A 13,525-nucleotide genomic window follows, 5' to 3' on the forward strand; every position below is an offset into this window, starting at 1 on the left:
GTAAATTAACAACATCAGCTGATGTCAGCCAGTTGTTGGTAGTTATTTTGTTGTATTTATGTTTTGGGAATATTTCAGCCACAGGCCTAGGCTACTGCAGCGGTTCCATTGTGAACGTGACGGTAATACTCTAATTTCTAATATGGATAAGGAAATCTGTGGTAAGTAACTTCTTAACAGTAGTAACAGTAACTACTAGGTCCATACAATTTCCAGTGCCTACAAACAACACTGTTCAGGTGAATTAAATGTAAGTAATCAGTTGTGTCTGTAAAATAACTGCATTGCTCATTTTGGGATGTTTTTGAAGCTTTCCTTGTGCTTACTACTAACTACTTCAATGCAAAAAAATAATTAAACCATTATACGTTGGAGTCAGACACTGTCTTACTAAAGTATATCTCAATCTCTTTCGCAAGGTCACCTTCACACACACACACTGAACAAACATGTACAGATGAACATGTTAAAGAGGTCGAATACCAGACAATTATGCCTCCAAAAGTGCATGAGAGGCAAAGAACACCTTGGCGAGACCTTTAAACAGGCCGAGCACTGCACAGCGCCATGCGGCCGGCAGCTTTAAACCAAACACCGCAGGTTTAATTCACCGTGCACGCTGCTGACCTTTACCAGTGAGTCGAAAATCAATTTCAAGCTCTATTTCCAAAAAGCTCTGTGGCGTCATGTGATAATTGTTAGGTCGGATATTAATAAAGTAATCAAACCTAATAGCCCTCACAAAAAAGAGAGCCTGTCTTTCACCGTGTCTGTCCATCCAAGGTGGACGGTGGAGCCTCTCATCCAGAGGGGTGGGATTGGGGAGTGGGATGCATGGTTGCCTGGATAAAGGGCACCTGCTGTGCCCAGAGCCCACATATTCGCACGAGGAGCAGCAGCGCAGGCTCAAGGAGGATTTCTCCACAAACACAAGCGCAGATGCCAAAAAAGCCCTCCCTCCTTCCTGCTCTCTCTCTTTTGCCCTTCCCTTCTCTCCCTACGTGGTCAAAGGCAATCAATCCATCATTTCTGAAGTCCCAATCCTATTTAGCTTGGCACAGCTTCCTTTCTTTTCATTTCTCCATCCTTATGGCGCTCTCTATCCCTCTCTTTTAGACAGTGCCTCTGAGTCTTATCCAGACCTGGGCCACTCATGGCTTAGAGTGCTTCACCTTTATCCCCCAGTGAAGAGGGGCTCCGGTCACACTTAAACACTTTAGCCTTTGGCTGGCTAAGAGAAATGAAGAAAAGGAGGGAGAGAGAGGGAGAGAGAGAGAGAGAATGAATGAATGAATAAAGACAAGCCAGCTAAGACCATTACACCTCTGGATAACACTGAAAGAGCAATACATACCCTTGTGCTTGGAGGGGAAGGTTTGCAGTCCTCTGAGAGGTCTCTGTAGAATCTCAACCTTCACCTTGGTCTCCATCAGAGACTTGGTAGGAGACCTCCCTTAAGAACACCCTTCTAACCACTGACCACAGACCAGACATTTTCTCATTTTTGCCACAGCACTATCCTTGAACACCTAAATGACTGTTTTCTTGTCTATTCTGGTGCAGACATTTAAAGCTTGACTGAATAGGAGCCTTCTGAGGCTCGACAAGCTTTCTATTAACTCCGATATTATGCAGTCTTGAATTAGTGGTCAATGTTAGTGGCTAACAGAGACGCTCAGCTAATCTTAAAGTCAAAGCTAATGCATGCCCTGTCCAGGGTGCATCATTACATTAGTGCATCTGCTAACCACATAATTCTCTGCCTCAGCTATAACATGACCTGCTAAGGCCTGACTGGATTGAATCATGCCAAGCCTTCACGCTAATGCTAGATGCTATGGGCTGACCGCACAGCTTCCCAACACTAATTATTCGGCTCTCCCCTGTGAATCTGCACACGCATCTTTCAGCCCTCAGCTCCGTGATGTCTTAGTGTGAACCGCTCTGGACCCGCGAGATCAATTACTGTAGGAGTATTTACAGCAAGAAGCGCCAGAGGAGACACCAGGGAGATATAGCTGACAAACTTCATAAGTCTCTTTCCCCCCCTCCCTTTTTCCCCCCTGCCCTCTTCCTTCGCCCTCATGCTCCCTCGTTCAACGAAACCATCGTGCTAAAGGCTCACCCACCTGACAGCAATGGAGGGAGGAGGCTCTCCTGAGATCTTTTAAGTCATCACCTGGACCCTACAGAACTCTGTGCAAATAACAAGCAATTAAGAGGGACTGAGAGGTGGAGCTCTGCAGAGGAAGAGGGCAGAATCTCAGGAGGGAGGGATGGTGAGAGAGTGAGAGAGGGGGGGGGACGACAGTAAGCTAAGGGAAGGTGTAAGGCAGAAGAGTTTTTACTTAAAAGGCAGATGGCGAAGAGGAAATGAAGATGAATGGGTCGGTGGCCTGCTGAGAGGCAAGAGGTAATTAGCTGCACTGGGGCCTGTAGTGACAGGCCGCAGCCTGGGGCTTGATTAGTCAGGCAGGCTGGAAGAGAGGGGGACAAGGGCAGCCTCGGCTACCCACCAGCGCGGGTCCTGCACTGCCGCTGGAGATGGGCCCTGCTCCTCAAGAAGGCGGCTGGGGACATCCAATAATGCAAAGTGCCCTTGATTTCTTTTTGCTCTGAGACATCTGAGGATGACTAAGTACAAACTTGAGACATGGCGGCCCTGTCCTTGTGATGGATCACTTCAGGCCAAGAACACTTTCCGTCCTGTCATTTTTTTTTCACTCCCCTCCACTTTGCTCTCCCTTGATTCATCTCTCTCTCCCTCGTTCCTTTACCCTCTGCAGTCTAATCTCAGATTCTTTACTGGTGATGCATTCTCTCAACCAAACACCACACAAAAAAAAAAAAACAGAAGATGAGTACAAAGAGCAGTGTGGCTAAGGTAAGACTTTGAGTAATTATACTACTGGATCCAAGTCCTATGTCATATTGCACTGAAAAAACAGCCTAACAACATAAGTGCTTAATACTTTAAATGCCTTGTAATGACAGCAGTACAATCTCTGTAATGGCAGTTGACATTATCTGCAATTTCGTTCCTGCTTGTGTAAACAATGCACAGGGGGCTGACTGCTCTGGCATTAGCATCTCCATTTGTCGTACTCCGAGCAACAGAGAGCCTTTTCAGCAGGCTGTTGTATGTACACACACACGCACACTCACTCTGGCACGCTGCGAAAGCCACCTGGGTCACACCGCGCGCTTGCTTTCGCTGTCGCTGCTGCAGGCCCATTCCGTCAAACAGGCGGGGAAGATGAGACTTACGCAGATAAGATGGGACTAATTAGCCTTGCTAATGAAGACGCCTCTCAGTCAAGCTGGTGCTGGGAACAAAATAATGAATGGCGCGCCGCCGCCCTCCCCCACAGACCTCACCGCCACCACCCCCCGACCTGTTCCATCTTCAGTCACACCATGTACCCCCGGCGGAGTGCAGAGATTGGGCGCTGAGATACGGTGACACCTGACACACTTGTTGGACTTGACTGGATCTGACAGAGAATTAGTGTGACACAGGAAACGGATTAAGATAATGATGAAATCCAAGACAACTTGTTGCTGTACTGTGAGCAAACAGGCAAAACAGCTGGATCTCCCTCAAGATGGAAGCAGAACAAGAGGCGCTATGCAAGTGCAATGCTCCGAATGGATAAACATTGCCAACAGCAATGAACTAGGTACAAAGGAGGGAAAAGGAAACAGAAGGAAGTGTGCTAGCTTATGCTTTCATTTGCAGAAAAGAATCCAACAGCGAAGAGAAGTGGTGCAGAAAAGAATCCTTCACCTTTGTGAAGAGAAGTGGTGCTGTGTGTTTGCTTGAAAGGGAGAGCAAAACAGAGTGGCGTTGTGCAGTCTGAACACACGGTGCACGGAGCGTACGATGCAGAGAAGCAGATCGAGGATATTGAGCTTGACCCATAAGGAGCCTCGGTGCTCTCGGAATGGCAGAGTTAGCAGGTCAGAGAAACACAAGAACCAGCCTGCCATCCAGATCATGCACAGACACACGCTCTTGGATCTGTTTATTTGTGGTTACCGTGGGTACAAGGCTTGAGGATGGGTCTTTGGAAGGAGGGTCCGACTGACTGAGGGGTATCCTCTGTGGAACAGATATGGAGAAGACATTTGAACTTCGCTGTGCCCCATGCTCTAAAACAAAACCAGAAAAAAAAAAATCCCCAATCCCTAATAACCCTTATTGAGATAATATTAGGCTGACTGGTCATTTAAAGTAGCACCAAAAGCACACTCAGCTCAGTGCCAAACACACAGCTCAGACACAAAACATTTCTTTCTTCTGGGGTGCCAAATCTGTAAAAGCTTCCGTAAAAAAGAGCAACACAGAATCACGCACACCAGCAACAAGACACAGCCAATGACAACAGGGATCTTAACGTCTCAGACGTCTTAACGACGGAGACTGACACAAATTAAAGCATATATTGGACACCGAAAAGAAAGAGGAACCACAGATATATAACATTACCACTGGAAAACAGGAAAGGGTATTGAAGGTGATTACTCTGTATGTGTGTATATTAAGTCATCTGGAAAGACAGCAAAGGTTAGCCTACTATTCAAATTAGATTGCTGCGCAGAGGATTTAAGCAGAAAAGCAGCAGCAAATAGCAATGAGGTGAGATTAGCGCAGCGACGTCAAACACACGGGCATCAGATATGCCTGAGTGGTAAGCCAGTGATTAGTCTGCGTGTGGACGGTTACCGTGGGTACTGGGCCTCAGAATGGGTCGCTGAGTGCTGGGGCTCAATGTTTGAGACGGTGCATCTGTGGAGAAGGACACCAGAGGGACACACATCTGAGTATACAGAAGAAAAGAATGGCCCTCTCACTCACACACACATAATGTGGAAATGAGTACCAGACGGCAAATTCTCTCTACCTCTCAAACATAGACATAGACAGACAGAGACAGAGACAGAGACAGACAGACACACACACACACACACGCTCATCTCATTGCTTTGTCTACTGCTGATGGGGCTTTGGTCTGCCGGACGAGCCTGCATACTTCTGGTGCATTGGTCAGTTGATGACGCAGATCTAAGACAGCAGTCGGCTCAGATGCAGGCAGCTGCAGCAAGAGGGCTGATTTGACCCTTAAGCAGTGGAGGCAGTGGCCTCCGGCTCATCGGGGCAGAAATCGGGCCCATTGTGATGGGAGGCGGGGGGCTGATTTGAGCTCGTCTCAGACTCAATTTCACAAAGCTGAGAGGAGGTGGCTGTATAATGTAGACCGAGTGTGTGGTAATAAGACTGAGTCAGGCATACTGATAGATGCTTTGTGTGTGTGTGTGTGTGTGTGTGTGTGTATGTATGTGAGCTTCTATATGAGCTTCTATTTTGGGGCAGCCGTGGCCTACTGCTTAGCACATCGGACCTGTAACCGGAGGGTTGCCGGTTCGAATCCCGACCAGTAGGCACGGCTGAAGTGCCCTTGAGCAAGGCACCTAACCCCTCACTGCTCCCCGAGCGCCGCTGTTGATGCAGGCAGCTCACTGCGCCGGGATTAGTGTGTGCTTCACCTCACTGTGTGTGTGTGTGTGTGATGTGTGTGTTTCACTAATTCACAGATTGGGATAAATGCAGAGACCAAATTTCCCTCATGGGATCAAAAGAGTATATATATAAAAACAATATGCGTATGTGTAGCATGTGCATGTGAGTGTGAGCAACATGATGTATACTGTATGCAGGCAGAATGAGTGTGCAGTTGAGTTTGTGTGTCTCTGCCCCGCCGCCCCCCCTCTCTCTCTGTGTGTGTGTGTGTGTGTGTGTGTGTGTGTGCACGCATGTGTATTGAGTGAGGGGTTGGGAGATTAGTGGGGCGAGCAATCTCACTCCAGCAGCACCCAAACCAGTGCTGGCATCAGCCTGCAAGAATGAGTGTCTGCAAGAGAAGCCTGTCATAAGCACCGCTCATCCCACACAAACACACATTCAGAGACATGCATGCACTCACACACACACTCAGGGACATGCATACATGCAAACACACACAGACACACACACTGAAATCACAATCATTGCCATCAGGTCAGGCAACTAGGCAGCATTTGTGTGTGTGTAGCGCAGTAGCTCATAAGTGAATAAATCTCTCTCCTTGTGTTGTACACATGATCCATCAACACTGATAGTTTCCTGAGAGGACTGCCAGAGATGGAGTTCTACTGAAGACACTAGGAGCAGTGGACTAAAGCTTATGACAATAACTAAGGTTTAATGGATGGAAAGGAAATGTCAGACTGCTAGATAAAACACAGCAAGGCCACTGTGTCAAGCTGCACAGAGAAACATGCCGAGACAGGTGAAAGGTCCTGAAGTGAGGGAAGAACACATGAGTGAATTGAATGAATGCATCTATAGGGGTTTAAAAGGTGACTGGATGGATGGGAAGGTGAGGTAGTATACATGTTTAAGGAGTGTGACGAGGAGTGTGTGTGTGTGTGTGGACTCACCTCTGGGCCGTGGTGCTCTTTTCCTGCGGTCTCGGAAGGCAGCGCCAGACTGCAGAGCCTCCAGCAGACTATCCATCACCCCCGTCTCATCGTTCTCTACATGGACAAGAGGAGAGGGGGAGCGGATAGAGAGAGAGAGAGAGAGAGAGAGAGAGATGCAAAATGGGGGAGAGTGAAAGGGTGTAAAAGAAAAAAAAGAGAAAAACAGTGGGGGAGGGAATTGGAGAAGAAGAATGGAAGTGGGAGGGAATGACAAAGAGAAAGATGGAGAGAGAGAAAGAGAGAGAGAGAGAGAATTAAATTTGATCATTTTTATTCTTTTCTTCCACCAGTTTTGTTTATTTATTATTTACCACTCCTGAGGGTTACTGTGGTAATGCCAACGATTAGGAACGCACAAGGTGGGCAGTGCATCACAACATAATGCCCCTGCGATTTAGAACGCAGACAAGCCTGTAACACACCAATACATCACACACACACAAACACACTTACTTGTGTGGCCTTCTGATAAAACAGCCTGAGAGTTCAAGCAATTACCCTCACGCCATCGCCTTTCATATGGAATGTCTACCCCAGAGGGGCCCTGTGCAAGTGTGTGTGTGTGTGTGTGTGTGTATGTGGCCTGTGAGAAACCTGTGTGTGTGTGTGTTGCAGGGGAGCACTTGGCTTTTTACAGGTCTGGGGGCAGTCTGTAAATCATGGCTGACTGCAGTGGAGGTTGCTGGTGTGTGTATGTGTGTGTGTTGGCAGTGGGTCATGCATGGTGCTTCGTCCAAACACATGACACAGCAAATCTCCTCCCACTATTTACAGCAGCAGAGGCAGCAAATAAATAAACTCAAGCACGCGGAAGACGGGAATGAAAACACAAAACACCACTTTTCAGCAACTTTACCTCTGAGGGCCGAGAAGGGTGAAGGATTCTCACACACACACACACACACACACACACACAATCAGACAAGATCAAGGCCATAACCTTACACAGACATACATTAACCCTAGCATTGATCCAGAACCACAGACTCCTCAGCTGAGACAGAGAAGTGAAAGTGTGTGTGTGTGTTTGTGTGGTAGTGAGACACCCTGAATAGTGCAATAGGCGATGTTAAAGCACAGTGATCAGTGCTGCCGCTACCTCCACACGCTTCACACACTGTGCGTAGGGCACCAAGAGACAGAGGGATGGACATTTAGCCAATAAATAGTAGCTTTACTGCAAACTGCTTTTCACTCTTGTTAGAGAATGTTTACAATGTAAAAATCCACCAACAACATGTTACATAAAGATGATACTTTTCGGGTCCTCTCCATTAGGATCCAACTTGAACGTATTACTCCATTTAATTGAGAACACGTCTGAGCGTGCACAAAAGGGAGAGAAAACGAGTGGCAGGTTCCAGCTGGCTTGTCGTTGTTGATAATTGATATCTCCTTTCTAATATAAGAAACTTATAAAAGGAAAACATGAAGGCAATAAAGATGAGGTTAGAGAATATTGCAGATTTATCCGGTTCCCACTACAGAGAGCCAGGGCACTTTGACATAGGCTGCACTCACTGTAATTTGGAATATGGACAAAAATATGAAGAGTTGTCTTTGCCTTTGTGTTATGGAACTGGTGAGTCTTGAAGTCTTCAATAATTTGTTTACATGAGGCACATGATATGCCGATTGAAACACATTCCACTCAGCTAGCTAGGTGGCTACTGGCTCAGGCTCATAATTCACTTTAATTGCAAACAGAAAATGTCTAGCTAGCATCATGTCATTACATATTTCCAAAGGAATGAAAGCTGTTTATACCAACTTAAAATCATGCTTATCATTGTTAATATTGTGCTATACATGTGGCACAAACAATGTTAGAGTTTGTGGACTAGCCATAGGCTATATTTGAACGGAGCTGGTAAAAAAATAACATTATGAGAACATGGCCACAATAGGCTTAACGTTTCAAATGAGTTAAACAGCATCAAATGAGTAGTATTCCTTAAGAAATTAATACTTTAAAACAAAGTTACTGTGTCATTATTATCATTTAAATAATATAAAAGTGTTTACTTTTACCTTTGTGGTTACTCATTAATTTTGTGATTTATGTTGTATTTAATATGCCATTTAAGAAACTTTAGTCCTTAGGGACATTTTAATTGTGATTAATCTAGATTAATTCATTTCAAAATATATTTTTTTAATTGTTTGACAGGTCTAGTTTATAATAATATTGGAAGGAAAGGGGAATGGCTATACTTACAAATCCTGGGTGTCATGACACTGTTTTTGCTTTTAGATAATAATAATAATAATAACTAAATGATGATCGTCTTGATACTGTCATGTATAAGACTTTTTTTTCCCTGTTCTGGACTCGGTCTTGGTTGAGACTCGAACCTCTTTGGACTCGGTCTTGACTAGTCCTGGTCTTGACTACAGCCATAATGCAATATAAGATTATATACAGAATTTAAGCAGGTCTATGCATGTGTGTGTGTGTCTCCAAAGTGCACTAAAATACACCAGCCATAATATATTATCCCCCAAAACACAGTTTCTACATTATGCATGTGATATTGTATCCCTGTTGTTTGACAGTTTCTCTGCTGTCTGTCAAGTCTGTCTCTGGTCTTGTGATGCTCCTGAGGAAAGACATGACAGTGTGGTGTGGTGCTTCAATGGCCTACTGCAGCCCCAGGCTATGTGTGTGTACCTGTGTATGTGTGTGTGTAGCCTGATGCAGAAAGTATGCTGGCAGAAAGGGGAAATGAGGCATGAATGTCAATCAGTTATAACTGACACACACACAGTTCTCACTGACACAGCAGAAAAGCTTCTTCCTGTACAGACAAACACACACACACAAGAAATGTCACTAGGTCACTAGAAAAAAGGTCACAAAAGGGTGGATGGGTTACTATATCTCCTTCTAACCTTTGACCTCACTTTGGACCATGATATTATTTACAGTGTGTCTGTGTGTGTGTGTGCGTGTGTGTGTTAGCTTCTGATAGTGGACTGCTCAGGACTCCCCCAGTAGAATGACCTGACAGGTGTCTGTATGTGGAACACATGAGCTCTGTCAAGCTCAACACAAACACCACACAGCTTCTGACAGAACTGGAGCAGATATGGACCACGTGGACCACACACACACACACACACACACACACACACACACACACACACACACAACCCAGTCACTCTCCCTTGCTTGCTCCTCCACACGCAGGCACAAAGAAAAAGGCACAGAAGGTTTTTTAACACAAAACAAAACTCAAACACACTTCACACACACTGATAAAGTGCATACATTAGCTTGCACACACACACACACACACCAATAACCACAGTAACATGACACAAGCGGTCATACCACAACCAGGTTTTGCTGAGCTAAACATGAAAGGACTAAAAAAAGACTGATTCAATATATGCAAATCATCATCTATGACATTTTCTCTATTTATGGTATTTTTAGGAATTAAACAGATCAGATCAGAATCTCATTGTCCTGCTGTCTGCATTCAAATCTTGAAGAGAAAACAGTAATTAAATCACTACAGTGGTTCACAGCAATACCCAGTGTTTGAATACTATGAAAATAATTAATATCTAAACCATTTTTTGTGTGAGAATTCTGTAATTACTAGAATCCGCTTCTAGGTTGCACCATTGCTCTTGTTACCGTTAAGATACCCTCAGCTATTAGCGGCCAGTTCCAATGGAGTTTCATGCAGACAAGGGTGTTTTATAACCAGGGCTCATATAAAAGTACAGTGTCCAGGCACATAGCCAAATACAGACAAATACATGCATACACACACACACACACACACAAAGACGAAAGAGGAAAGCGTACTGCTCATTAATAAATGGGGCAGTAAGATAGATAAAATAAGGGATGTTCACGTCACTCAGTCAAAATCACAGTGTTTACTCAACCTTGACCTTTTCAACCTTTTCATTTTCTCTCAGTATCCCTCTTCTTTGTTCAAGCACTCCAAATATATGGAGTGAAACTGGGAGAAAAGAGAAGCAATCTGAATTGCATTTGGCTGCATGTCGCTTGTTTTGTGCTAAAATGCCAACCACCAATCCCTCACTGAAGTCTGCTAGACTAACCACTAGGGCTGTCAATCTTCCTCCATAATCTCATTACAATTTCATTCATTATTATTTTAATAATCAATATATATTCAAATATTTAATGCTCATTTTGCCTATTATTAACATTTACTCTGCATCTCTATACACTGTATAAACAGCTTATGCATTGCCAATCAACGTGTGGTTGACTTGTTAAATTGAACAAAAGCCTAGCCTACCTGTGCAACTTGAGTGGTTTCAGTTTCTTTTGGGTAAACACATACTGTTACAGATCGCAGTGCACCTGTCACTTGAACTGATGGATCTCCCGCCAATGTATGAACAATAAGACTGAACACTTAAACTAAAGAGGACATTTTAAATTAATATGAACTGCTGAGATAATGGGCATGATTATGGGCAAGGTAGTCTGTACTAGGCCAATATCATGTGGATGAATGAATGTACGGAGGACTGAGTGTTTAAATGTGTGGTGAAGTGAGTTTGAAATGGAAGACTTGTTTATTGGTTATAGAGCTAAAAGGTATTTGTTTGCAGAATCACTTCAATGCGGTTTAAGGGTTTTTTAAGGGCGCACATAACATCTTAATGAAGTTTCTAAAACTTGTGATTGTGAATGTTAACTCTTAGGTGAGAACATTTGCTATCAGTCTTCCATGCCGGCCTTCCGTGTACAGGGGGCAAACCGGGTTGCAGGATGTGAGACCTTTTTCAAGGTTTGGGGCGCACTCCCGTAGAGAAGCATTTAGTAGTGCAGGGGTGTATTGTGGCACTATTCGACACATTCGAATAGTAATTTCAAAATTTGATTACCGGAAGTTGATTTTGATTTTTTAAATATTTGATTTATACTCGACTTCCGAAATTCGTTTCAACAGCGCTACCAGCCATATATTTCAGTCTCTTTACTCCCTTCAAAAAGACCACTAGGGATTACACAACAATCCGCTGTAAACATTGAATAAGTACTCATTCACTTGGGCCTTGTTGCAGTCTTTTGCAGTGTTAGTTTTGGACGGATTTCGGTTCTGTCCTTTCCAAGCGAGACGCCAGCAAACGGGCTAGCCCCTCAAGGCCAAGCCTGAAGGGGGCTCATATTCAGGCCGCCGCTCAGCTCAGGAGAAACCAGCTTCGCTCTCCTCCTACTCCAGCAGGGGGGAGCTCCACAACTGAGCGTCCTACTTCTGAACCCAGCGTGTATGTATGTGTCTATTCGTGTTCGTCTATTACCCTAGCAAGCTCCTCTCTCTCCTCTCAAGAGCAATTCTCTTCCCTTGCTTCTCTTTCTCCTCACTGTTCTTTTCATCTCTGGTTGGGGTGGGGGTGTGGGGGGGCTTGGAAGAGGTGGGGGACAGAACACAGCTTCCAATTTTGTCTTCACCGTTGCAATTCATCACTGCCTCCCTCCTACACTAGTCCTCCTTGCTTCATACACACACACACACACACACACACACACACACACACACACACACAGACAGACAGACAGACACACACACACACCACCTAGTGATTCTGTCTCGGTCTTTCTCTCTCTCTCAAACATACGGATAATTACAACGCCACTTCTGAGTCCTTATCCTCTCACCGACTACAAAAAAAGCCTATTGTGTAAAACACACACACACACACACACACACACACACACACACTGTTCTGCACTCTTGGGGTGGGCGACATTACTCACTAGGCTTTAATTGACAGTCTCCGTGGAGACTGGAGGGGTAGGAGGCGTGCGCTACCTGGGAACACAAAAGGGCCCGCGTGTAGTGCGGCTGACTTTGACAGAACCGACACACACAGACAATCCTTCTGCTCTGAAATACAAAGAGGAATGAGAGAGAGAGAAAGAGAGGTGGGAGAAAGAAAGAGAGGGGGAGAGAAACAACACCGCAATTTTTCTATTCCCTGAATTATTTGTGAATACAAACCATCCTATTTAACACTTCAACAAAACACACACACAACAACAACAACAACAAAAATGTATAGAGGTAAGTAGGCAGCTTTACTACTGAACTAAAGGGATACAGTGCATACTATGACACTTATGTGACTCTATAGCTACACACCTTGTCAAGCACATCAGACTTACTGGGAAAGGATGCGGAACAGACAGAAATATGATTAAAGAAAAAGTCAAAAAAGAGCCTGATATGTGTAAGTGATCAGGTGACTGGGCTGACACACACACACATTCTTTCACTCTCTCCCTCACACATACACACACATCTGAACTGAACAAACCGAGAGTGAGAAGAAATCTGCCTTTGAAGATAATGGCCCCGCTCAAATGTCACTTTGATGTTCAACCTTCTTCTGCCTGTCTGCATTTTCACCGACGCACCTGCGATGGCCATGCACCCAAGAGACACACACGCGTGTTCACACAGACACACACACACAGTCTGACCCTATAGCTGCGGAACACCTCCAAGCTACATCTGAAACACACATGCACAGAAACAGTGAGGGGGAGAGAGAGCGTCCTACTCTACAGCCTCCTCCAACAGAGAGCTTTATCCCTTCAGTCTCACTGCTCTGGTTGGAAACGTAACGATGACGCGGAGCGTTAAGATTTGTCACACTGCAACATCACCTTCCACCACAGGCATGCTAGGAGATAATGCCACACACAGCCACACATGTAAAGCACACACACCCTTTAAGCATCTACACACACACACACACACATAGGAAGAAAGAGAGAGAGAAGAGGTGTGTGTGTGTGTGTATGCATGTGTGTGTGTGTGTGTGTGTGTGTGTGTGTGTGTGTGTGTGTGTGTTTAGAGAGAAACAGGGTGAGAGGGGTAAAATTCAGTTCATCACTGCCTAGGAAGGATATGCTCGCTACAGGAAAAAACGCAAACTAAGTAAGCTACACCAGGCTTACATTTGAACAATACTATTTCTCTCTCACTCTCTTTTTCACACG

The 13,525-nt window shown here is 44.9% G+C and overlaps 1 protein-coding gene across 1 annotated transcript in view; it reads right to left on the reverse strand.

Annotated features, from left to right (window-relative positions):
* The window catches only part of LOC125288300 (protein diaphanous homolog 3-like), a gene marked incomplete in the record, with an annotated part of 178,881 nt that overhangs the window by 42,884 nt on the left and 122,472 nt on the right, over window positions 1–13,525 (reverse strand). The window contains 3 exon segments of the mRNA XM_048234536.1: window positions 4,040–4,102; window positions 4,727–4,789; window positions 6,481–6,576. Of these exon segments, the coding sequence (XP_048090493.1) occupies window positions 4,040–4,102; window positions 4,727–4,789; window positions 6,481–6,576 (222 nt within the window).

This window comes from Alosa alosa, chromosome 23, assembly GCF_017589495.1.
Source record: "Alosa alosa isolate M-15738 ecotype Scorff River chromosome 23, AALO_Geno_1.1, whole genome shotgun sequence".
NCBI classification, from domain to species: Eukaryota; Metazoa; Chordata; class Actinopteri; order Clupeiformes; family Clupeidae; genus Alosa; species Alosa alosa.